At 40.7% G+C, this 25,934-nt stretch overlaps 1 protein-coding gene across 12 annotated transcripts in view; it reads left to right on the top strand.

Moving 5' to 3' along the window:
* Positions 1 to 25,934, top strand: part of USP34 (ubiquitin specific peptidase 34) — a 266,169-nt gene that overhangs the window by 226,457 nt on the left and 13,778 nt on the right. For 11 of the 12 annotated variants that reach the window (XM_073339379.2, XM_073339385.2, XM_073339383.2 and 8 more), the window contains 13 exons: positions 308 to 459; positions 851 to 899; positions 996 to 1,100; positions 1,231 to 1,275; positions 2,837 to 2,941; positions 3,747 to 3,894; positions 6,296 to 6,930; positions 12,790 to 12,947; positions 14,622 to 14,700; positions 16,714 to 16,840; positions 17,397 to 17,504; positions 18,663 to 18,767; positions 18,892 to 19,016. In XM_073339379.2, the coding sequence (XP_073195480.1) occupies positions 308 to 459; positions 851 to 899; positions 996 to 1,100; positions 1,231 to 1,275; positions 2,837 to 2,941; positions 3,747 to 3,894; positions 6,296 to 6,930; positions 12,790 to 12,947; positions 14,622 to 14,700; positions 16,714 to 16,840; positions 17,397 to 17,504; positions 18,663 to 18,767; positions 18,892 to 19,016 (1,941 nt within the window). Of the gene's footprint in view, positions 1 to 307; positions 460 to 850; positions 900 to 995; positions 1,101 to 1,230; positions 1,276 to 2,836; positions 2,942 to 3,746; positions 3,895 to 6,295; positions 6,931 to 12,789; positions 12,948 to 14,621; positions 14,701 to 16,713; positions 16,841 to 17,396; positions 17,505 to 18,662; positions 18,768 to 18,891; positions 19,017 to 25,934 lie in introns of those variants that run through there. The other variant, XM_073339389.2, reaches the window with a different exon arrangement.

Raw genomic sequence — 25,934 nt, 5'->3', positions numbered from 1 at the left:
TTCATGTACACTTTAAACTTGCTTGCAATTTCTTAGTAATTAATTAAATTATCATAAAGAAATAAATAGGATGGTCTCAACCCAGCTTTTGAATTTATGTTGTGTAGTTTTCACATACAAATATTTGAACATGCAAAGCAGATAATTAGATGTCTGTTTGATTTGATTTGTGCAAGCAAATTAGGGTGTTTGGAATGCTCAAAACTGAGAAAAAAATTTAAAACATTTAGAAGTCTCTTTGAAACTCTGGTATATAATGTCATTATTGAGTTTATGGATCCCCTCCCAACCCCCCCTGTTTATCCAGCCACAAGTTGAAGTGCTATCTGAAGAGGAAGGAGAGGAGGAGGAGGAGGAGGAAGACATTCTTTCATTAGCAGAAGAAAAATACAGGCCTGCTGCACTTGAAAAGATGATTGCCCTGATTGCTCTTCTGGTTGAACAGTCTCGCTCAGAAAGGCAAGAACTTCCAAGGGACATATTCTGACTTTGGTTGTACTGTGTAAATCTGGAGTTACTCTGGTTTTACACTAGTGTAACTGAGATCGTACTCTGGCACAGTGTCTTTAGGCATTTTAAAGTATAATATTGAGTGCTTTGCTGACCAAACGACTGAAGTTCCTAGTAAGACCATTGAACAATCATTTTATAGGCCTAATTTTTAATTATTTAGCATGCTCAAATTATAGTATCAGTTTTAATTTAATTCATCTATTTTCTCTTAGGTGTAACATTAAAATTTATAGTAGAGAGCGCCTTGGGCTGACATACTCAGTTCCCTGGTTGCTAGTACATAAATCCAGTTTAATGGTTTCTATGCTAAAGTGATAAATATTTTGTTGTGTTTTAGGCACTTGACTTTGTCACAAAATGACATGGCAGCATTAACAGGAGGGAAGGTAATATTTCTAAATATGAAAATATAATCAACTACCTTGGGGAAAAAAAATCATTAAAAGTTGTCAGATATTAATAATACCTTGGTCCTTTTACAGGGTTTTCCTTTCTTGTTTCAACATATTCGTGATGGCATCAATATCAGGCAAACCTGCAATCTCATTTTCAGCCTGTGTCGGTACAATAATCGACTTGCTGAACACGTAAGTACCAGCCACTGCTGCTGCTTATTTGTTGAGAGGGTTTAACTGAACAGTGTACTGGGGTGATTTATTGTTACAACTGAACAAACATAAATCTAAAAGTGAGTTTTGTTTGTGTTTTGTTTTTAAGATTGTGTCCATGCTTTTCACATCTATAGCAAAGTTGACTCCTGAGGTATGTAAAGAAACTGCCTATCTAGTAAATGATTTGTCTTAATTTTTTTCTGTTTTAAATGACTAAATTAATCTTTTGATAGCCAAATGATCCATTAAAACTTACATAGAGGAAATAAAATCTTACTGCATTATATACCAGCTTTTCTAAAATAGATTACCCAATTCCAGATAATCACTTTGCTCAAAACCAAATAGCACTTTTCTAGATTCTTCACGTAGAGAGTTAAGAGAAATGATCTGATAAATAGAAATGTCTGTGGACTAAGATAAGTGGAGAGAACAGATTATCCTGTGATTGTGCAAGTCTTTCGGCAAAGTTCTGCAGTTAGATGCACACGAATGTTAGGTGGAATAAATCTCTGCTCTAAAAAACAAGCATATTGAGAGCTCTGTGTGCATTCCACATGATAAAGATATGCAAAATGGGAAGCGTATGCCCAGATAAGGCCATCTTCATTTGCTACTGTCAGAAACAAGTAAAGGGAAAAATAGGGGCATGGCAAAGGGAGGAGACCTGATCATGCTTGGAAAAGAAGCACGTGCTTAAAGCAATCTCATGATAACTTTGTGTATTAGAAGAGGAAATATCAGATGGTGACAAATCCATTTCCCTACATATGGTCTGACATTTACTAAATTTTAATGTTTTTTTCCCTTCACCCTGGTAGTATTTTGTCCTTGCTGAAGAGTAAAGTGTATAAAAAATCCAACAATGTTTAGTTTAGTTTTAGCAAACTTTAAAAACATATTTAAAATTAGAGCCAATATGATAGGTTACAAATGGCTGGGTAGTTTCAAAGGTAACCCTAAGCTAGTAATCAATTTGAACCCTGAATGACCAAATGATTGGTTGGTTTTGGGTAAAAGTTCAAGGTGTCAGGTTCCTGAGACAGACACATTTGAAAATGTTACCCTTCATGCAAATAAATTAAGATGATAATTTTACAGTGAGAGTGATACCATCTATATAATAATGTGCTATAGTTGTCTGTCCTCCAACACTGTGCAAGTGTACCACAGCCCTCTATTAAGAGAAATGTCCAAGCAGTCAAGTGTGTGTGATCACGTTATCCACTCCTGGCGAATACTGCTCCAGTACTGAGATCCCTAGTGCAGGGATAGTCAGTTATTTTTTGTCAAAGTCCAAATTTCTTGGCTAAGGTGTATAGTCAAGGTCCAGACTCCAGAGAAAATAATTGAAAAATAATAACAATAATGATAATAAGTAAATGAACAGACCCCCAAAATCTTTTTTAAAGCATTTGGTGGTCTGGATTTGGCCTGCAGTCTACCTATTGATTATCCTAGTATGATCATTACTTGTTGTATTTCATTTCTGCAGCATACAAAGGATATAAGCCTTAGTCCTACTATATGCATGAATGTTTCAGAGGTTACAGCTAGACATAGGTCAAAGATTATTAAAAGTGTTCTGATATCTGGTCTGTTTTCAAAGATTTTTTATGCAAGTATTTGGTTTAACATAAGAACTATTTAGAGAAGTGTATTACTTGACTAAAAGTGATCAAAATGTATATATGTATCTTTTTGCATTGCAGGCAGCCAATCCTTTTTTCAAATTGCTGACCATGCTAATGGAGTTTGCTGGAGGTCCTCCAGGAATGCCACCCTTTGCTTCTTACATCCTGCAGAGGATATGGGAGGTACAGTATGTAGAACAAATCATATTGGATTCTTTTTGCCGTTGATCACTTTTTTTTGCTAAAATACTGAGTTTGTTTTAAAGGGAGTGTTCATTGTTATCCTTCCTATTCCACTGTGTCAGTTTGAAGTTATAATTTAGTCATCGCTTCTCATTCAAAGAAACAGTGATAAGCTGATAGCCCATAACATTGAAATAATTCATCTGTTTTTATAATGCCCAAAATGTGCTGGGCAGTTTATAAACAAACAAGGAGACTCTCCGTCACCCTGTCACTTCAAGATAATAGGCCTTGTGGGAGAATATTTTAAGGAGTTGAAGGGACGGGGAAGAGGGTACAGGGATTGAAAGCCTTTCTCTTCAACATAAACTGTAAAGACTCATGCCTTCAGCTCTAGAGGTAATCAGTTCAATTCCTGGTATTGGCCATCATGGCAGCCGTCACACTGGGAGGTGTCCCACTTTAAAAGATGAGAGGTATGCGTCATCTTGCAAAAAGTACAAAAAGAAAATATTTTTACAAATGGGATTACTCTCAAGGTTGGTTAAGTATCAGCCTTGAAAGTATCCCCCTAAATTTGTAAACGTTTTTAAACAATACTGTAAAATGTAAATAGAGTTTATTTGCTGGATTTAATAATAGTGGAAGGAATTTTCAAAAGTGCGTAAGTGACTTAGGAACGCAAAAGCCATTGACTGTGATTTAATTGACCCATTATCTTACTAATTCTTAGTTGTTTTTGATATAATGAGTACTATAAAATATACTGTATTTTATTTGCTGCTGTTTTCCTCTTTTCTTCTAGGTGATTGAATACAATCCATCTCAGTGCCTGGATTGGCTGGCAGTGCAGACTCCTCGAAATAAACTAGCCCACAGTTGGGTGCTGCAAAATATGGAGAACTGGGTTGAACGTTTTCTTTTGGCACACAATTATCCTAGAGTCAGAACTTGTAAGTTTTATATAAGTTAAAGAAATTGGCTCTTCAGATTATAAATTGTTATTAGGGCCCTACCAAATTCACGGCCATGAAAAACGTGTCATGGGCCATGAAATCTTGTCTTTTGTGTGCTTTTACCCTATACTACACAAAAAGAAAAGGAGTACTTGTGGCACCTTAGAGACTAACCAATTTATTAGAGCATAAGCTTTCGTGAGCTACTGCTCACTTCCTCAGATGCATATCGTGGAAAACACGTCTGAAACCTATACTACACAGATTTCATGGGGGAGACCACCATTTCTCAAATTGGGATTCCTGCCTCAAAAGGGAGTTGCAGAGGGGAGGTCACAAGGTTATTTTAGGGGGGTCATGGTATTGCTAACCTTACTTCTGCACTGACTTCAGAGCTGGACAGCCGAAGAGCAGTGGCTGTTGGCCAAACCATGCCACCCTTATTTCTGCACTGCTACCTTCAGAGCTGGGTGGCTGGACAGAGGTAGCTGCTGAGGGTCCAGCTCTGCAGGCAGCAGCACAGAAGTAAGGGTGGCAATACCATACCAGGCCATTTTTACTTCTGCGCTGCTGCTGGTGGCGGCTCTGCCTTCAGAGCTGGGCTCCTCTCCAAGAGCCACCACTCTTCAGCAGCTCAGCTTTGAAGGCAGTGCCGCTGCCATCCACAGTGCAGAAGTAAGGGTAGCAGTACCGCAACTCCCCTACAATAACCTTGCAACCCCCTCACAACTCCTTTTTTTGGGTCAGGAGCCCTACAATTACAACACTGTGGAATTTCAGATTTAAATAGCTGAAATCATGAAATTTATGATTTTTTAAAATCTTGTGATCATGAAATTGACCAAAATGGACCATGAATTTGGTAGGGCCCTAGTTATTATATATAATGTTTTCTTACTACAAGTGAAAATGGAATTTTCTTGCTATTGTGCCTATCTGTTATCCACAGATTACTCACCTTGAAATAATTACCTTCATTAAAGCTAGCTTTAATTTGGTTGATACCTACTGTATCTCATCAGTAAATAGTAGGTTTCAGAGTAGCAGCCGTGTTAGTTTGTATCCGCAAAAAGAAAAGGAGTACTTGTGGCACCTTAGAGACTAACAAATTTATTAGAGCATAAGCTTTTGTGGATTACAGCCCACTTTTTTGGACGCATAGAATGGAACATATAGTAAGAAGATATATAGATATATATGTATATATATATACACACACACACACACACACACACACAGAAAAGTTGGAAGCTGCCATACAAACTATGAGAGGCTTATTAGATATAGATATATATATATATACACACACATACAATTAGCCTCTCACAGTTTGTATGGCAGCTTCCAAATTATCTGTATGTATATATGTATCTTCTTACTATATGTTCCATTCTATGCATCCGATGAAATGAGCTGTAGCCCATGAAAGCTTATGCTCTAATAAATTTGTTAATCTCTAAAGTGCCACAAGTACTCTTGTTCTTTCATCAATCAATGTTATCTTTATTCGATGAAAAACATAATTTGATTTATTAACCTGAATGATGATACATTTACATTTTCTGTGTCTGACATAGTTAAATTAATATGATCCAAATATCACATGGCTTCAGGGGAAGGGGTAGTCCAGGAGGTTATCCTTAGAATTTTAACCAAATAGTTGCATTTTAGGTGGGAGTGGTATTTGCTGTCCCTTTTACATTCTCCCCGCCACTCCCCCGACCCTCCAAAATTAGTAATTGGTTGAGCCCTTCAACTTGCAGATCCCAGAGAAGCCTGCACCGCTGCACTAGCTCCAAATTCTTCTGGGTCCCTGGTGTTGTGGTAGGAGCCATGCTGCCATGGTTGCCTCTGTCCTTGCTATTCCTAGAAACCTCACGTCCATAGGAATGGTGGTAATAGTAGTAGTAGACTTCATGCTGTTTTAACAGATTTCCTGTGGCTTTGGGTTGGGAGACAATGTGTATAAACTGGAGGCACAGCGTTGCAGCTCCCATTTATAGGGAACACTGAAGATCTAGTGAGATCTGATTAACTGATAAATATTTTAGTAATAAAAGAATAAAATAATCATTTTCATCTCAGCAACAGGCTGCAATTGGATGCATTGTGTTCTAGTAGATAGGGCAGGGCAATGAACAGGAAATTAGAATAAAAAGTTCTGAGGTCTGTTCTCGATTGTGCTCTTGACTCACTGTATGGCCCAGGACACATCTCAGGTTTACTGTATCTCAGTTTTTCCATCTCCAGTTTGATGGTAATAGTACTTACCCAACTTTGTAAAGTGCTTTTAGATCCACTAGTGAAAAGTGCTATAAATGGAAAGTACTCATATAAATATTAATCTGCATGTCCTGTTCAAAGATTTGACAGATTTGTTTTTTGTTTTATTTTGAAGCTGCAGCCTACCTTTTGGTGTCACTTATTCCAAGCAATTCATTCCGTCAGATGTTCCGATCAACTCGATCCTTGCATATCCCTACACGTGACCTGCCTCTCAGTCCAGATACTACAGTAGTTCTTCATCAAGTCTACAATGTGCTTCTTGGCCTGCTTTCAAGAGCAAAGCTGTATGTTGATGCTGCTGTTCATGGCACTACTAAACTGGTGCCCTACTTTAGTTTCATGACTTACTGTTTAATCTCAAAAACTGAGAAACTTACGTTTTCCACTTATTTCATGGACTTGTGGAACCTTTTCCAGCCTAAACTTTCTGAACCAGCTATAGCCACCAACCACAATAAACAGGCTTTGCTCTCTTTTTGGTATAACGTATGTGTTGACTGCCCAGAAAATGTACGCCTTATTGTACAGAATCCTGTGGTGACAAAGAACATTGCCTTCAATTACATCCTAGCAGACCATGATGATCAGGATGTGGTGCTCTTTAACCGTGGGATGCTGCCTGCCTATTATGGCATTCTGCGGTTATGCTGCGAACAGTCACCTGCATTCACAAGACAGCTGGCTTCTCATCAGAATATCCAGTGGGCCTTTAAGAATCTCACACCACATGCCAGTCAATACCCAGGAGTAAGTACATTCATTCTGAATAGATATTCTGACACTTGTTCTAAATGCCTCCTCATTTGTATTGCTTGACTATATTTTTTTATAAAAAATACTTTGAACTAGACAAAAGCTCAACTTTACATACCTAAAAGCAAAAATATTATTGAGTCTTGCGTTCCTGATATGAATAACCATAAAGCTTATAGGGCCAGCCTCTGAGCACCAGTTCTTCTGCAGCAAAGCAGCTTGGGAATGAAAAGGTGTCTCTAAGCAACCTTTATGGTTCCCACTGATCCTGGATGACTAGTCTGGTCATGAGAAACAATTAAGAGCAACTTTTTTGGTGAGGCCAGGAGGTGGTATGGTGTAAAGTTAGCTATACCAAGGAAATCTCTTAAACTAGGTTTCTTACTGGTTTGAGCTGCTGGAGCAGAGCCTGCATTTGGCCCATTGTGTCCTGTGCAAACAGTGGGTAGTTATTTGTTCTGTTACTGTAAGGTCTATGTACCTCTTAGAAATTGTTGGTACATTGACCATTATAATATCTCTCCTTAAGAAAGAGTGTTGTCCGCAACTTATTTTCCCTTGTAAAATAATTAGCATGTCTTCTTTCAGGTTAATGTATATAATGATTTAAACATGATTTTTCTGAGCAACTTTGTTTGGCACTGGTTTATCTGGCACACAGTCACTTTTCAGAGTAGAACTGAACTGTAAATGGGCATGAAACTGTGTGACCATCTGGGAGTGATATCAGTCATATAGAAGGTGTCTGGTTGAAATGAATAGTTTATCCTGGTCCATCTTATTCAGGAGTTCTAAAGCTCTGGCCAGCTGAGGGGTGTGTTAACAAGCAGGTGCCCAAAGACCACATTTTATTTCCTAAGATGGAATAAAATTCATCTGCCCGTATCTCTGTTACAGTGATGCTATCTAAGAAATTTTCATTCCCACCATGAGATGGAGCACTGTGGGATCAGTAGATGTTCTAAAAGCATGCTAAAGATGAGAGTAACCACAGGTGGTTCTTCAATAGTGTCCCTGACCATGCTCCATTTAAGTACACATGCACTCCATACATTTTTGGAGATTTTTGATAGCAGTGCCCATTTGGCCTGCATATGCACTCTTGACATCCTCATACCCCATACTGAAGATATAGAGCACCGTGCAGGAGAACTTCCCTTAGTTCCTTCTCAATAGCCCTACAATCTGAGATGGAGCATCTAGCATGCCTGCTTCAAGTTTAGCTTATTAGCTTAACCTTACATTTTTAGTGTTAGTTTGACATTAGTTCATTTAGTTTTATACCTCTTTGGATTTAAGGGGTCCCTTTTTTGTTAATACCCCTTCCCCTCCTACATGATGGGCAGTCTTGGGGGTTGTCAGCAAGGTATGCCAAGATCCCTGGGATTCAAATGCTGCCTCTCCTGCCAGAAACTCACCCTAGTTAATGACTGAGACACCACATACCTTGCACTTGCAAGATCTGCATTTCTTTTAAAAGTAGATCACAAAAAGTAGGAATATTATGGTGGAGCAAGCCCTGCAACCGGCTTCAGATCCAGGCTCAGAAACCCCTCCCTGTACGTTAGCCTCTGAGTACACTTAGTGCTCCGTCAACCTCCAGATCCAGTCACCAAGATCTTCGCAGAAGAAGAATATGGAGAGTACTGCTGAGGCTTTGAAGTAGAGGAGCTAGATCTCCTAACAGAGACCCTTCATCAAAGGGAAGCTGTTCATCTCAGAGACTGACTACTTGGGAGATCTCAGATCCCTGGGGGAATACTGTTGAGGCTCCAGGCTGCTCCAGTACTGGGAGCTCTTTGAAGACTTTCAGTGCTTCGAAAAAACACAGTGCAAGACATACATTGTTACCAAAACCAACTCAGGTACTGTCTAAGCATGATAGCTTTATCAGAAACTCCAAGCACTCTGCCTCTTGGAGATCAGCACTACCTACAAACTTCTGCGGTACTGGTTCTGTTACTGACACCAAAGAATCACCAACATCCTCAGTACCGTCATCATCTATTTAACATGTACTGCCGAAACAATCGGCATCGACACCGTTTTCTAAAATGGGACCGCTGAAGCAGTCTGCTCTTGGTACCATGGCCATGATGGAGCCTCATAATACCTCTTCTCCCATACATCCAGTGCTACAGGAATTTAGATACTTCAGGGAGTTGTTTGTTTTCAGACAAAGTCTCCACTGTTAATGGGTACTGACAACTATCAATACCAAGATAACTGGGTCACCTGGTCCCTTATCTTTACCCAGTACCTTCTAGTTCTCTAGTATCTACTGCATAGGACAGACAGCCATCTTCACCTTCACTGTCTGCCCTGCCCTTGGACTATGTTGAGAGTGATTCCTCTGACTCCCAGATTTCAGTACATGGATCTCCTGTCCATCGTCAAAGGGACATTTTCCCAACCACCTTCACTGAGAGGGAAATTCCAAGCAAAAAACAGTTTTCTGTCCCTTCTCACTGGCATGGCCAACATCAGGTGCCCCCTCTTTTGCCTTATGGTCCACCTCATTGGCCATACTGGGATTCATGAGCTGCCTATCACCAGCAGTTCTCAAGACCTAAATCCTCTCCAGGAGATCATTGAAAGGATATTGTCTTGCTCCATCAGTCCTTCCTCAACAGCCCCAACCTCAGAAGTCTTTCAAGGAGCAAGAGGCTAGAGTGGACAAGGAAGTGACACTGAAGACTTAATATTTCATCATCGTCACAAGGTGAGGAGATAATGCCCCTTCCTTCTCTTGCTGACCATTTTAAACAGTTTCAGAAACCTGTTAAATGCATTGCTGACTCATTACAAATTCTGTTACATGAGAGCCAGGAGACACAACAAACTGTTGGACATTTTGCATACAACAGCCATTAGTCGCCTGGCTCTACCAGTGAACGAAGTGTTACTGGATCCTGCAAAAACCATCTGGCAAACTCATGCCACCACATAACACACGTACAAACAGAGTCTTAAATGAATTACATCCCAATGGAAAAATCAGAATTTTTGTTTTCCCACCTTGCACCAAATTCTTTAGTTGTGGAGGCTGTCGGCGAGCATGGCAGACAAATCACACGAAGTATATGCCCTATGAAAAAAACCAAAAGCAACTTGACCTGTTTGGTCTTAAGAGCTATTCTTCAATGACCCTGCAATTTCAGATTGCAAATTACCAAACCCATATGGAAAAATATAACCACGCCATTAAAAGTTCAATAATTTTGTTGAATATCTCCCTGCAGAACATCGTGGCCAGCTCAAGGCTATCATAGCTAAAGTCAGCTCTTAGGAAGAACCCCATTGCAGGACTCCATAGACACAGCTGATGCTGCGGCCCATTCCGTCTCCACTGCAGTCATAATTTCTAGAGCATCTTGGCTATAGCTGTCTGGGTTTCCTAGGGAAGTCCAAAATACTGTTGAAGACCTTCCTTTTGCTGGACTTACACTCCTCTTTGAGACCACCAAAGAATCTCTCCATACCTTGAAAGATTCCATGGCCACTCTTAGGTCCCTCTGCATATATGTACCTGCAAACAAAAGAACATGTAGCAGAACAAAAACAGCACTGAGAGCTCATCTGGCTTAGTTCTTTGCATACCATTCGCCTTTTGAGCCACCTAAGAAAAGGCCAAGATACCAAAAGAAATGACCACTTACCACGACTGATTCTGTCACCCAGATGTACACCTTATGCAAGCATCAATTTTGATGGTTTGGTCAAGGGTCTGGAATGTCCCCACCTGAGGACTATTCAGCTGCACCGTTCCTCCAACATCCCTTTCTCTGGAGACCATTTCTCTTATTTCTGAACTCTGTGGCAGCAGATTATATCCAACAGATGTGTTTTGAAAGCCACAACATCGGATTACTCCATTCGTTTCATCTACATTCCCCTGCTCCTTTTCAGGGGCACATCTCACAATCATTTAATGAGACAGGAATTCATTTCCCTTCTATACATAGGGGCCATGTAAGTGGTCCCAATCCAGCACAGGAGGAAGGGATTCTATTCCAAGTATTTTCTGGTCCCCAAAAAGAATCAGGGATGGAGACCATATTAGATTTCTGACTCCTAAGCACTTTTGTGAGATCACAGAAATTCAGGATGGTGACTCCTGCAGCTATAATTCCAGCGTTAGATTCTAGGGGTTAGTTTGCAGCCCTCAACCTTCAGGATGCATATCTTTGCATTGCATTTCACTGGTCTTGCAAGAGATACCTTCATTTTACGGTCAGCCAGGACCATTTCCAGTATCAGTGCTTCCCTTCAGCCTCTCCTTTGCCCTGAGAGTTTTCTTAAAGGTCATAGGAGTATAGTAGTAGCCACTCACCTACATTGACTTGGAATAATTGTCTTCCCCTTCCTCGACAATTGTCTGCTCAAGGGCTGGTCGCACAACAAAGTTCTCTGCTGTACAACAGCAGTGTTCCTGTTCTGCAGTGGTACAACTTCAACTCAACATTGAAAAGTCCACTTTGATCCCAGTACAGCAGATGGACTTCATAAGGATGTCTCTGGATGCAGTGGCAGCCAGAGCTTACTGTCCCATCAACAGGTTTGAGTCTAACAAACCGACCTTTTCCAAGGTCCCAATAAGCCCCCAGAGATTAGCAAGAAGTTGTCTTCAATTGCTAGGACATATGGCAGCTTGGCAGTGCATATGTCCCTCAGACAGTTTAGCCCCCAACTAAAACCCCTCCAACGCATTATTAAGGATCTACAACCTATCCTGAAGGATGACCCAACACACACTCAAACCTACTACAGGCCAGTCCTTGCCTGCAGACAGCCCCCCAACCTGAAGCAAATACTCACCAGCAACCACATACCACACAACAGAACCACTAACCCAGGAACCTATCCTTGAAACAAAGCCCGTTGCCAACTGTGCCCACATATCTATTCAGGGGACACCATCACAGGGCCTAATAACATCAGCCACACTATCAGAGGCTCGTTCACCTGCACATCCACCAATGTGATAGATGCCATCATGTGCCAGCAATGCCCCTCTGCCATGTACATTGGTCAAACTGGACAGTCTCTACGTAAAAGAATAAATGGACTCAAATCAGATGTCAAGAATTATAACATTCATAAACCAGTCGGAGAACACTTCAATCTCTCCGGTCACGCGATTACAGACATGAAAGTTGCGATATTACAACAAAACAACTTCAAATCCAGACTCCAGCGAGAGACTGCTGAATTGGAATTCATTTGCAAATTGGATACAATTAACTTAGGCTTGAATAGAGACTGGGAGTGGCTAAGTCATTATGCAAGGTAACCTATTTCCCCTTGTTTTTTCCTACACCCCCCCCCCCCCAGAAGTTCTTGTTAAACCCTGGATTTGTGCTGGAAATGGCCCACCTTGATTATCATACACATTGTAAGGAGAGTGGTCACTTTAGATGAGCTATTACCAGCAGGAGAGTGGGGTGGGGGGAGGTATTTTTTCATGCTTTGTGTGTATAAAAAGATCTTCTACACTTTCCACAGTATGCATCCGATGAAATGAGCTGTAGCTCATGAAAGCTTATGCTCAAATAAATTGGTTAGTCTCTAAGGTGCCACAAGTACACAAGTACTCCTTTTCTTTTTTCATTTATGTTTAAGTACTCTTATTTTTTTAATAAGGTAATATTTAAAGAATATCAATGCTGTGTATTTTTCTGATTTTTCCCCTTCTCTAAAATACATAAAAATGTCTTCTAGATTCACACATATATATCACTTCAATGTATTGCTTAATAGAAATAATGGACAGTCATGAAGAGGAGAATATAAACCATAACTTATTAATTAAGAAAGATTACCTTAACCTAATGTTTATTTTGTTTGTTTTAGGCAGTTGAAGAGCTGTTTAACCTCATGCAGCTGTTTGTAGCTCAGAGGCCAGATATGAGAGAAGAGGAGATAGAAGACATAAAGCAATTTAAGAAAACAACCATAAGCTGCTATCTGCGCTGCTTAGATGGACGGTCTTGTTGGACTACTTTAATAAGGTATTACAGTACTGAAATGTTAGTGAGGCAGCTTAATCCTTTTTAGTTTAAAAAAAAGCACTTTTTAGAATTTGAAATATAAATTATTCTTCAGTATAGTTTAGTTTATTATATACACTTTTTGAAAAAATCTATGATACTGTCTTTATAAAAGTCGCACACAAAACAGTAAAGTTGTAGTTTGTCTCTGAAATACAGAAATTGTCTCTTTATACATAAAAACCCTATTGTGCATGAAAATAATAATTTAATTTATAAGTTCCCAACATGCAAGGAACTACATAAATATAATAAATATCAGTAATTTAAAAAAATAAACATATATTATTGTTGTTATTCAAAACGAAATGTTAGAAAGCCATAACAAAGTGGTATCATTAAAACATTTTCTTTGACATAAAGCCTAGAAATTCCGTCGTAAAGCTGAAACTTCATTCTGTATCTTAACCCACCCTGTTTTGCATAGCTTGGTGAGCATGTACAATGTGACAATTTATCCACCCTTGCAAAATTGTGAGGCACGAGTAAGGTAGAAATGGTGGCTTTGTGGGCAGAGTTTCTGCATTATCTGAGATTATTTTATACATCAAATCTACAAAGAGTTTAAAGTTTTTAGGTGCATCTTTTTCTAATTTTAGTTCTGTGTTGAATATGTGAAACTCGTGATTTTTTTCCATTTTATTTATGGATATGACCATAAAATGGCTGCGTCACATAGGTCACATCACTAGGAGTGTAAACCCAGTAACAGATAGGCTGGAATGTTCTTGTGAGAAGAGAAAATCTCCTTTACTCCCCTGAGGGCATATTTGTAGTCATCTGTTTTAGCATGGAAGCAGATACTCTGCATAATTGGATGCTCAAACTTAGTAGAAATATTAGTGTGTAATTATTATTTTTTGTAAATACTCTGGTGTAATGCTTTATTTTGCATGGAAAATACCCTGGAAACCATTGTTTAAGTGAAAGAAATGGTAGCACTTAGAAGCTGTATGCATAAGCTTACATAGGAAGGAACACGTATGTAAATAAGAAGAAGAGGGGGTGTTCAATATATGATGAGAACAAGAACTATTCCCTAAATTATTTTAAAACTCAGTACTGCTTTTTAGTGTACAGTTGCACCCTTAATTTGAGTGCTCAGTTAAATGCTCAACTGGCCAGGAAAAATCCTTTATTTCTAGCTATATGCTTAAATGGCTCTTTCAGAAATATTTCTACTCATTTGCATTCTCAAATATGTGCTTAATTGCACCTTACCCTGCACTTAAAATGCATTTTTTTAAAAACCTTAAACCTTCATCTTTGAATGGATTGTTCTTTTTAGTTTTTTAATATTTTCAAGCCATTACTTGTTAAAACAACTTTGGAGAGAATCTTCATAAAATACTTTTTGAAGAGATATTCTTGTATTAAAAAGATGGAAGTTGGTACTATGTCCATCAAAGCAGTTAGTTTTAGAAGTATGTTTGGCACAACTAGGAACACTTCTAAACTAATAAAGTGAAAGGACTGAAGGTGATAATTGTATTCATTTCATTTTCTCCTGATCTGTGCTTATACCTCAAAATACAATTTCACTAATGCTAAATTTAATAATTTTAAGACTTTGTGAGAATTATGAAAATCTGGTATCTTAAGCATGTTTTTTTTAAGTGTTTCTTTCTTTTCTAGTGCCTTCAGAATATTATTAGAATCCGATGAAGACAGGCTTCTTGTTGTGTTTAATAGAGGCTTAATCCTGATGACTGAGGTAAATATTTCATTGTCACTTAGTTCAAATGAGCATCTTCCTTTCCCATTGACTCATCATCTGAGAGGATAGGGCAGTCTCATCACTTCCTTATTGCTAAATATGCTTGCTTTAAGTATTTTTTTAAATACAGTATCAGTCATTTTAAAATTAGCTAAAAAGGGGAAGAGGGGTGATTAAATTCTAGGATACTTATAAAACCATCTTAAAGTGTTCATCATTAGCTAATTGATCTCAGAAGTTTGGATTTCCCAGTGATGACAATGTTAATAACAAAAGCTATATAAAAGCCTAAACAAATCTTTTTTTAAAGAAAAGAAATCATAAAATCAAAACTCTGCAATACTATAAAACCCATGTAAATTTTTAAAACTGATTTAAAAGTAAACCTACTAAGCTAAATTTGCGCTGACATTTTTGCTGCTTGCCTTTTATCTCTTAGAAATGTTTAGATGTAAGAAATTTGAGCTAACAAATTTATGAACCAAACTCTCTCTCTGTCTGTTTCTATATCAAACTTATTTTTATGGGGGAGGTTTTGGCACAGGACATTACAAAGATATGTCTAGAAATAAAGTGTAACTAGATTTGTTGCTTAACAGCTAGGTTCACCTTCTAGTTGAAGGGTGCTTCATGCAGAAAGGCTAACACTGGACGCAATACAACTCCATTAAAGGCACTGGAAGCTGGATAAGGCCACAGTGTGGTATAAGCAATGTTTTGTCTGATCTGCTCTTAAACTTGTAACTGTTGTACTATGTTATAGACCATATGCTGTCACTGTCTGCTGAAGGTGTTTTTATATGTTAAATAAACAGCATTAAGAATCTTCCACGTCAGCAGAATAGATTTCCTCACTGCAGAGGGTTGACAGTGTATCCTGAATCTTTCTCCTGGTATAAATATAGATCATAATTAAGGTTTTGCATTATAGTTTGAGGGAGATTAATATTATAAATAGTATTTCCTTATCTGTTCGATGTTTGAAACATAATTGGCATTCAAGCAGAGTAAACATCTTCTCAAATACCTTTTCTGCCAAAATCTTTGCAATATTGTGTATTGCCAGCAATATGAGTATCCTATACCACTACAATTTCTCTAAGTCAAAAATCCCCAGAAGATGCTTTTGTTAAAGCAGTAGTAATAATTCAGCTGACATAGAATTTTATATTGTATGTCTGTAAGGAATGCACATAAACTTAACTAGAATATATGATTACTGAAACAAATGTCCCTTTCCCATGCCTCCTTAATAGAATTTTGTAACTAGACAAATTGATTGGGATTAAAGATTTGTAAAATTTTATGTGTTTTGGGCTATACTTGGCTCTGGGTTTTAGACTTTAATGTCTCCACCTGCTACTTACGCAGACTTAAGTAATTGCCTTGAGCCAGAATTGTTTAGCTTATGCATCTTACAAACTGCATAGGCTAGGCATGCACAGATTGCATTCACCTTGAAGCAAATGTCTTCGTTTTACAGATTTTATAAAGTAAGCTGGATGTGTTTGCAAAGCTTTTTGTTTCCTGAATCAGTCTGTTTGCATGTACGTGCAGAGTTTGTTCTGTTTTTCAGTAGCATTTTTAAACTCATTTTCCACGGGCACACAGTGAGAAATTTCTGATTGCTCTAGTATTGGCGAAATTTAGAATGGGATAAAAATCAGTCTTATAACCAAAAGCAAATCACAGTCTAAATCGTGGACAGACTACTGTCTCTCCATAATACCAAACTCTGTACTAGGGCAATGATATTAGAGCACAACTTAAAATTACTTTCTTTGTTCAAAGTTAACTAACTGTTCATTATTTGAACAACCTACTGTATATACTGAATTCTTCTTTGAATAACTTTATATCTGTCAGCATCGATCAGAAAACATTTGATACATCTTTCTGTGGTTGTAAAATAAATGTAAAAATAGTATCTGTAGGATTAAATTAGAAATCATAATAAATTTTAATTTGTTAGTATAAACTTTTACTTTCATTTTACTTTCTTTTTTGTAGTCCTTTAACACCTTGCACATGATGTATCATGAGGCCACAGCTTGTCACGTGACTGGAGACCTGGTGGAACTTTTGTCAATATTCCTTTCGGTCCTTAAATCAACACGTCCATATCTTCAGAGAAAAGGTTTGGTAATGATTTTCTTTTATAGAGATTAAAGGCTTTAGTTTGTTTGAACGAATTAATTTTCATTGACAGAAATTCTTTCATAGTTTGTCTCGTGGCTATGTAGCCTTTGGGAATCCTCTTTTTTGAGACAATAACAGTGACTAAATTAATGAAATTATTAAAGTGTTAAAATGTATCTAAAAATAAATAGTATAGTTTTGACAGCAGTAGACCAGTGACAAGTCTTAGGTTTCTACTTTGATTAAGATCATGTTTATAAAATTGGTACGATTGTTTTAATTGCTCCAGGTTACCATTCTCTTTCTTTCTTCAGGAATTAAAAGTTATCAAGAATTTGGGTGACAGATAACTTAGTATCTATATTATGATATAATGCCTGCACCTGTAATTTTCACTCCATGCATCTGAAGAAGTGTTTTTTTACCCACGAAAGCTTATGCCTAAATAAATCTGTTAGTCTTTAAGGTGCCACCGGACTCCTTGTTGTTTTTGTGGATACAGACTAATACGGCTACCCCCTGATAGATAACTTAGTATGTTTTTGTATTTGCAGATGTGAAGCAAGCGCTAATCCAGTGGCAGGAGCGAATTGAATTTGCCCATAAACTCTTAACTCTGCTAAATTCTTACAGTCCTTCAGAACTTAGAAATGCTTGCATTGGTAAGTTGTATTAATGCTACTGCAGTCAGGAAAGATTCTTGCCAGATAACTAAATTAAAATTAAAATTCAGAAACAGTTCTATATTATGAGTATTTATGAATGTTCTGCACATTGGATTTGTTAATTTTTTGACATTAATAAAATTGTTTGTTTTCCCATTAATCTTACTAATCCTTGTATATCAAGAATAAAATTAATATTTAGGATTTGTTAGGCATCATTTTATATTATTCATCTAGCTTGTTTAAAAGCCAGGTGCCTGATTCTATTCTATTCTCCCTTATACTAGTGTGAATCAGGAATAACTCTGTTGAAATCAATAGATTTTCTACAGTGTTAGTAAAATCAGAATCAAGTCCCAGATCTTTAATTTAGCATCCACAGGGTAACTAAATTAATATTTAAAGTTAGTGGGAAAACTCATTTATTGTGAAGCACAGAAACCTCGTTACTCTGAGTAAGAACTCCCTGTGTCCATTTCTATACTCCATTTACTAAAAAATGCAACAATAAAAGTAAAAAGACAGGTTAAATAGCTTTTAAAAGTACCGGGCTATGATGTTTCTTGCTTCTTGGTTCCTGGTGGGGTGTTTAACTTGTAGGAATGGACGTCATACCAAGAAAGTCTTGTCGTCTTGCATTAGCAGACTTCTTCTGAAAGGCTTTATCTGATTTTTTTAAGGAGTAGAATTTGCATTTTTTTTCTTGTTTGTGAAGGCCTAACCCACTGTCCAAATTAAACCTATTTTTAATGTAATTTGTATGCCTTTTCCTGTTACTTTGAGTGCCCTTGTCATTGTCGTCCTGGCTGCTGCTGGTTGCCATTTTCCAGGCGTCAGACCTGATATGGTAAAGAAGAAGCAAAGAGGGTAATTTTCTTGAGCTTCTACTTCCTACAATTTGACACCCCTCTTATTGGTTGTTAAGGGAAAGTTGATATAACACTGATTAGGTTTTCTTCTCATGGTAGAGGTGAAGGAACCTTGATTAATTCAGGTGTTTTCACGTTAAATTTTGTTCACTTAAAGCCTGCCTCCACAATGTGCACTAGCAAAAATAATCCAAATAGATCAGGTTTGCAGATGCATGAGCTATAAGTCATGTTTACCCTTAAGAAATAACTTTGTGTAATAGCAAAACCAACTTCTCATTTGTAGATGTCCTCAAGGAGCTTGTGCTTTTAAGCCCTCATGATTTCCTGCACACTTTGGTTCCATTTCTGCAGCATAACCATTGTACATACCACCACAGTAATATTCCAAGTATGTATTTCTAATTGTTGTATTTTACAGTTGAATTTCAGTACAATTGATTTTTGTGTGCACTGGGGGTGGCTAGTGTTGACCTTTTTAATTCATTATTATTTTGTTCTAATTTACACTATAGTGTCTCTTGGACCTTATTTCCCCTGTCGTGAAAATCTGAAATTAATAGGAGGGAAAAGTAATATCCGTCCTCCTCGTCCTGAACTCAATATGTGCCTCTTGCCTACAATGATGGAAGCCAGCAAGGTATGGACATAGGGAAACCTATTTTCCTGTCAGTGGCATTACATATTTGCAGCTTGTAAAGAAAACGTAATTTTAAGTGATTTCAAAATGATGCCTTCTACAATGTGTTTACCCACTAACTTACTGTGTAAGCAAATTTTAAAAACTGTACTTACGTAATTTAAAATTATCCTCAGTGGGTTTGAAAGATCCAAGTTACCCGGGAAAGAATTTTCTGTAGTATCTGGCTGATGAATCTTGCCCATATGCTCAGGGTTTAGCTGATCGCCATATTTGGGGTCGGGAAGGAATTTTCCTCCAGGGCAGATTGGAAGGCCCTGGAGGTTTTTCGCCTTCCTCTGTAGCATGGGGCACGGGTCACTTGCTGGAGGATTCTCTGCTCCTTGAGGTCTTCAAACTACAATTTGAGGACTTCAATAGCACAGATATAGGTGTGAGGTCTTTTTTAGGAGTGGTGGGTGAAATTCTGTGGCCTGCATTGTGCAGGAGGTCAGACTAGATGATCATAATGGTCCCTTCTGACCTAAATATCTATGAATCTATGAATCTATGTGGTGGTGCCTGTGCCCAAAATGATGTAATATTATGAGTTTCCCTTACAAATATTTATGTAGTGTATGAGCCCACATTTTATAATTAATAATTCTTTAGCATTAAGAGCCAGTTTTAAAAGAAGTCTCTAAAATTGCACCGACCATCTTTCTTGCTAATATTTTTGCATATGTATTTTTCATGTGTGTTTTTTCATTAAATGGTATTTGCATGCATGAGTCTCAGATACTTAGATTCTAACTATCTGTGCATGCCAGTGCTTGAGCATTTAAATCCAAAAATTTGGATGCAGAAATTATATGTGAAAACTTTGGAATGCAAAACTGCAGACCTGATTTTATTGATTGAGCTATATATGCCTTCGAAAATTTGTTTTTTCTTCAAGTGATTGCTCATATCAATTCCAAATAGGTGTGTGCGTGCCGTGTGCACAGTCATCAGAAAGTTTTTCCTTTAGCGGCACCCATCGGGTCGGCTGTGGAGCCCCCTGGAGTGGCGCCTCCATGGTGCTCAATATATGACCCCACCGACCCAGTGCCTCCTCAGTTCCTTCTTACCACCAGTGACGGTCATTGGAACTGTGGCGACTTGCTTAGCAAGTTCTCCTCTCATTCTCCTAGCTTTCAGTTCGTGTTAGTTTTATTTGTAGTTAGTTAGTGTTAGTAATTTTAGACATTGGGTGTGGGGGTTTCCTCTCCACCCCGACTGCCTATCTCCCCGTGGGGACACGGGGCATGCCTTGGTTCCAAGGGTTCAAATCCTGCAGTAAGCCCATGCCAACGGGCAACCCCGACGACGCTTGTCTAACGTGTCTGGGGGAGACGCACCAGGCCGATAGGTGTAGGATTTGTAAAGGGTTTCGCCCTAGAATAAAAATGGAGCGGGACTGCCATTTAAAGCATCTCCTTATAGAGGCAGCTCTCGGACGGCAGTTCACCTTGGCGCAGCAAGACACAGCACCAAGTTAATCGGTGCAGAGCATTCTGGCATCTGTGGTAGATGTGGCACCATGGAAGGTCTTGGGACATAGGGACCTGCGGCACTGCTGCCAAAGCCAACAGGCACCGTCCGGCACTGATCCCATTCCCTTGCGCTGCAGGAGCAGCACCAGAAGGAGGGTAGGAGTGGATCTCTGCCTTCAAGACCCACTCCCTTGGAGTCGGCCACTGGGGCGCGTGCCAGGGAGGAGCACCCAGTACCGTGACCTTTGGAACCAGCACCGTCGACTTCTGCTCCGCAAAGGGGACAGTTGAGTCCAGTACCTTTGGACTCCCTAAGTGGAAGAGGAGGGGATGCCATGCACTCCAGACACAGCACAGCATGGGGAGGAGGTGACCAGCCCTCTGTGGAGAAGGATGTGGTTCGGGACTATTTAGAAAAGCTGGACATGCACAAGTCCATGGGGCCGGATGCGTTGCATCCGAGAGTGCTAAAGGAGTTGGCGGATGTGATTGCAGAGCCATTGGCCATTATCTCTGAAAACTCATGGCGATCGGGGGAAGTCCCGGATGACTGGAAAAAGGCTAATGTAGTGCCCATCTTTAAAAAAGGGAAGGAGGAGGATCCTGGGAACTACAGGCCAGTCAACTTCACCTCAGTCCCTGGAAAAATCATGGAGCAAGTCCTCAAGGAATCAATTCTGAAGCACTTAGAGGAGAGGAAAGTGATCAGGAACAGTCAGCATGGATTCACCAAGGGCAAATCATGCCTGACTAATCTAATTGCCTTCTATGACAAGATAACTGGTTCTGTGGATGAAGGGAAAGCAGTTGACGTGTTGTTCCTTGACTTTTGCAAAGCTTTTGACACTGTCTCCCACAGTATTCTTGCCAGCAAGTTAAAGAAGTATGGGCTGGATGAATGGACTATAAGGTGGATAGAAAGCTGGCTAGCTTGTCGGGCTCAACGGGTAGTGATCAATGGCTCCATGTCTAGTTGGCAGCCGGTATCAAGCGGAGTGCCCCAAGGGTCGGTCCTGGGGCCGGTTTTGTTCAATATCTTCATAAATGATCTGGAGGATGGTGTGGATTGCACCCTCAGCAAGTTTGCAGATGACACTAAACTGGGAGGAGAGGTAGATACGCTGAAGGGTAGGGATAGGATAGACAAATTGGAGGACCTAGACAAATTGGAGGATTGGGCCAAAAGAAATCTGATGAGGTTCAACAAGGACAAGTGCAGAGTCCTGTACTTAGGACGGAAGAGTCCCATGCACTGCTGCAGACTAGGGACTGAATGGCTTGGCAGCAGTTCTGCAGAAAAGGACCTAGGGATGACAGTGGACGAGGAGCTGGATATGAGTCAACAGTGTGCCCTTGTTGCCAAGAAGGCCAATGGCATTTCGGGCTGTATAAGTGGGGGCATTGCCAGCAGATCGAGGGACGTGATCGTTCCCCTCTATTCGACATTGGTGAGGCCTCATCTGGAGTACTGTGTCCAGTTTTGGGCCCCACACTACAAGAAGGATGTGCAAAAAATTGGAAAACGTCCATCGGAGGCCAACAAAAATGATTAGGGGGCTGGAACACATGACTTATGAGGAGAGGCTAAGGGAACTGGGATTGTTTAGTCTACGGAAAAGAAGAATATGGGGGGATTTGATAGCTGCTTTCAGCTACCTGAAAGGGGGTTCCAAAGAGGATGGCTCTAGACTGTTCTCAGTGGTAGCAGATGACAGAACAAGGAGTAATGGTCTCAAATTGCAGTGGGGGAGGTTTAGGTTGGATATTAGGAAAAACTTGTTCACTAGGAGGGTGGTGAAACACTGGAATGCGTTACCTAGGCAGGTGGTGGAATCTCCTTAGAAGTTTTTAAGGTCAGGCTTGACAAAGCCTGGCTGGGATGATTTAGTTGGGGATTGGTCCTGCTTTGAGCAGGGGGTTGGACTAGATGACCTCCTGAGGTCCCTTCCAACCCTGATATTCTATGATTCTATGATCATTCAAGGCCTCAGGCAGTACCCGACCACTACAGCAAGGGGATGCCTGAGTCTCCTTGGCCACATGGCAGCCTGCACTTACGTGGTCCGGGATTCCACACTGAGGCTCAGGCCACTCCAGGCATGGCTCGCTTCGACTTATCTCCCGGGGCGTGACAGCCTGAACTCTGGTCATGGTGCTGGAGCAAGTACTCAAGTCCCTCCAGTGGTGACTCGACCCTCCGACAGTGTGCGAAGGAGTCCCCTTCAACAACCTTCAACCCTCCTTGTCCCTGGTAACGGATGGGTCAGCTCTGGGATGGGGCACGCATTTAGGAGACCTCCAAACACAGGGCCAATGGTCGCAGGATGAGCTGTCTCTCCGTATCAATATCAAGGAGCTGAGGGCAGTGCGGCTAGCATGCCAAACCTTTCAAGCCCGACTACAAGGCAGTGCGTGGCAGTTATGATGGACAACACCACTGCCATGTTTTACATCAACAAGCAGGGTGGAGCCCCTGCCTCTCCCCTGTGTCAGTAAGCCCTCCGGCTATGGGAGTTCTACATAGCCCATTCCATTCACCTGGAAGCATCCTCTCTACCAGGAGTTCAGAGTGCATTGGCAGACCACCTCAGCAGGTCCTTCCACAATCAGGAGTGGTCCATCAGGCCGGATGTCATACACTACATCTTCCAAAGGTGCGGGTTTCCCCAGGTCAATCTGTTCGCCACCCAGAGCAACAGAAAGTGCCCAATGTTTCCTGCCTGTTTTTTATCCTAAGCCTCATGCCAGTGGCCATGAGCAGAGGCTGCACTCCCTGGATGTATGGCCGGCGCTAGCTTTCTACATTGAATGTATTAAGCCATTCAGGAAGTCAAACCAGTTGCCCATAGTGGTGGCAGACCAGATGAAAGGTCTCCTGGTCTCATCTCAAAGAATATCTTCCTGGCTCATGTCCTGCATCAGCACGTAGTATGAGGTGTCCAAGGTATGAGCCCTGGCACTTACAGCACAGGCCTCATTGGCAGTGTTCCTGGCCCAGGTCCTGATACAAGAAATCTGCAGGGCAGCAACTTGGTCCTGTATGCATACGTTCATCTCTCATTATGCCATCATTCAACATGCCAGAGATGATGCAATTTTTGGCGGAGCGGTGCCCCAGTCAGCGATTCCATAACTCCAACCCCACTGCCTAGGTAAGGCTTGGGAATCACCTAATTGGAATCGATATGAGCAATCACTCGAAGAAGAAAAAATGGTTACTCACCTTCTCATAACTGTTGTTCTGCAAGTGGTGTTGCTCATACCCATTCCAAACCCGCCCGTCTTCCCCTCTGTCGGAATAACCAGCAAGAAGGAACTGAGGGGGCGCTGGGTCGGCAGGGTCACAAATTGAGCGCCATGGAGGTGGTACTCCAGGGGGCTCCACAGCCGACCCAATGGGTGCTGCTAGGGGAAAACTTTACAACTGCTGTGCATGCGGTGTGCACACACCTAATTGGAATGGATATGAGCAATACATCTCAAAGAACAATAGTTACGAGAAGATGAGTAACCGTGTTTTCTGGAAGTTTATCTAGAAATAGGGCCCTACCAAATTCACGGTTCATTTTGGTCAATTTCATGGTCATAGGATTTTAAAAATAATAAATTTCATTATTTCAGCTATTTAAATCTGAAATTTCACAGTATTGTAATTGTAGGGCTTCTGACCCAAAAAGGAGTTGTGTGTGGGGGCGGGAGGGAGGGGGGTTGCAAGGTTATTGTAGCGGGGGTTGCGGTACCACTACCCTTACTTCTGCACTGCTGCTGGAAGCAGCACTGTCTTTTAAAGCTGAGCAGTTGGAGAGCAGCGTCTCTTGGCCAGGAGCCCAGCTCTGAAGGCAGAGCTGCCCCCAGCAGCAGCACAGAAGTAAAGATGGCCTGGTATGGTATTGCCACCCTTACTTCTGTGCTGCTGCCTGCTGCCTCTGTCTGGCTGCCCAGCTCTGAAGTCAGCGCAGAAGTAAGGTTGGCAATATCATGACCCCCGCCTCAGGGCTGGCCTTACCATGAGGTGAACTGAGGCAGCTGCCTCAGGTGCCAGACTGTGGGGGGGGGCACCACTAGGACCCAGAGTGTAGAAAATTGTGTCTGCTGCTGGTGCATATGTATTCTCTCTCCTCTAGATGCACAGAAATGGTGAAGTGCTGTGCTAGAGGAAGGAGGGCACAAGAGACATAACAGGCAGGCAGGAGAAAAGGTGAGAGGGAATAGCAGAATGCAGCAGGAGCTGCAGGGAGAGAGAGGAGGAGGAGCCTCTTATGTATCTCTCTAGCACCCCCAGGAGCCTGGACTGATTAGCACCAGCTTCTCAGGGAGCTTCCTGTTTCCTGCTGCTTCCCTGAACCCACTTGAGGAGAACAGGCAGTCAACTGAAGTAGTAGGAGCCAGTTAGGCCCTTAAGACGCTGATATCTTCCCTCACGCAGGCCCTGGTACCAGCCTGCTTATTTGTCCCCTTCAATTGAGTGTTGAGAGCCACTATAGCTGGCACAGAACAGCAGTCATGAATGAAAGAAGAAAACGCCCCTCTGGGGCAGCATTCAGAAAAAGAAAGACATCAAAGGAAGCATTTCTATCTAAGCAGGAAGGAGCTCTCCTGAGATACATAGACACAAATGTTCACGGTGAGCCTTCCGGCCCCAGTGAGGATGTGAGTGGTGAGCAGATGCCATTGTGAGAATGCTTGCTACCCAAAACGTAGCAATGGAAACTTCCTTAGAATTGTGGAGCTGATGTCTGAGTTTGATGCTGTACTCCAGGAGCATCTAAGAAAAGTCACCACCCAAGAAATGTACACACACCACTACCTTGGAAAAACAATTCAAAATGAGATCATAGTTACTGGCAACAAAAGTCAAACAGAAGATTGTGGCAGATCTGAAGTCAGCAAGATATTACTCTATTATTCTGGACTGCACACCTGACATCAGCCGTACGGAACAGATGACTTTAATGGTGCGTTTTGTAACAACAACAGAACCTAGTGACAATGTCCCTGCAATGGGGACTGTCAGAGAGCATTTTTTAGAATTTATTGATGTTGATGATACTACAGGAGCTGGTATGACAAATGTGCTTTTTAAAAAGCTGGAAGATACGGGAATTGCTATAGCTGACATGAGAGATCAGGGCTACGATAATGGTGCCAACATGAGAGGAAAGAACAGCGGAGTGCAGACACTGATCCGAGAGTTAAACCCTTGAGCTTTTTTTTGTCCCATGCAGTTCTCATTCATTGAACTTGGTGGTTAGTGATGCAGCATCAGCTTCTAGTGAGGCTGCTGAATTTTTTAATGTAATTCAAAGCATCTATGTATTTTTCTCTGCATCAACTCATCAACGGCAAATTTTGAAGCAACATCTGAAACATCCTCTCTGACACTGAAACCATTGAGTGCCACAGG

The sequence above is a fragment of the Lepidochelys kempii genome, chromosome 3, assembly GCF_965140285.1.
Source record: "Lepidochelys kempii isolate rLepKem1 chromosome 3, rLepKem1.hap1, whole genome shotgun sequence".
Lineage (NCBI taxonomy): Eukaryota > Metazoa > Chordata > Testudines > Cheloniidae > Lepidochelys > Lepidochelys kempii.
The sequence above is the reverse complement of the archived record's forward strand: the minus strand, read 5'-3'. Positions and strand labels throughout refer to the sequence as shown.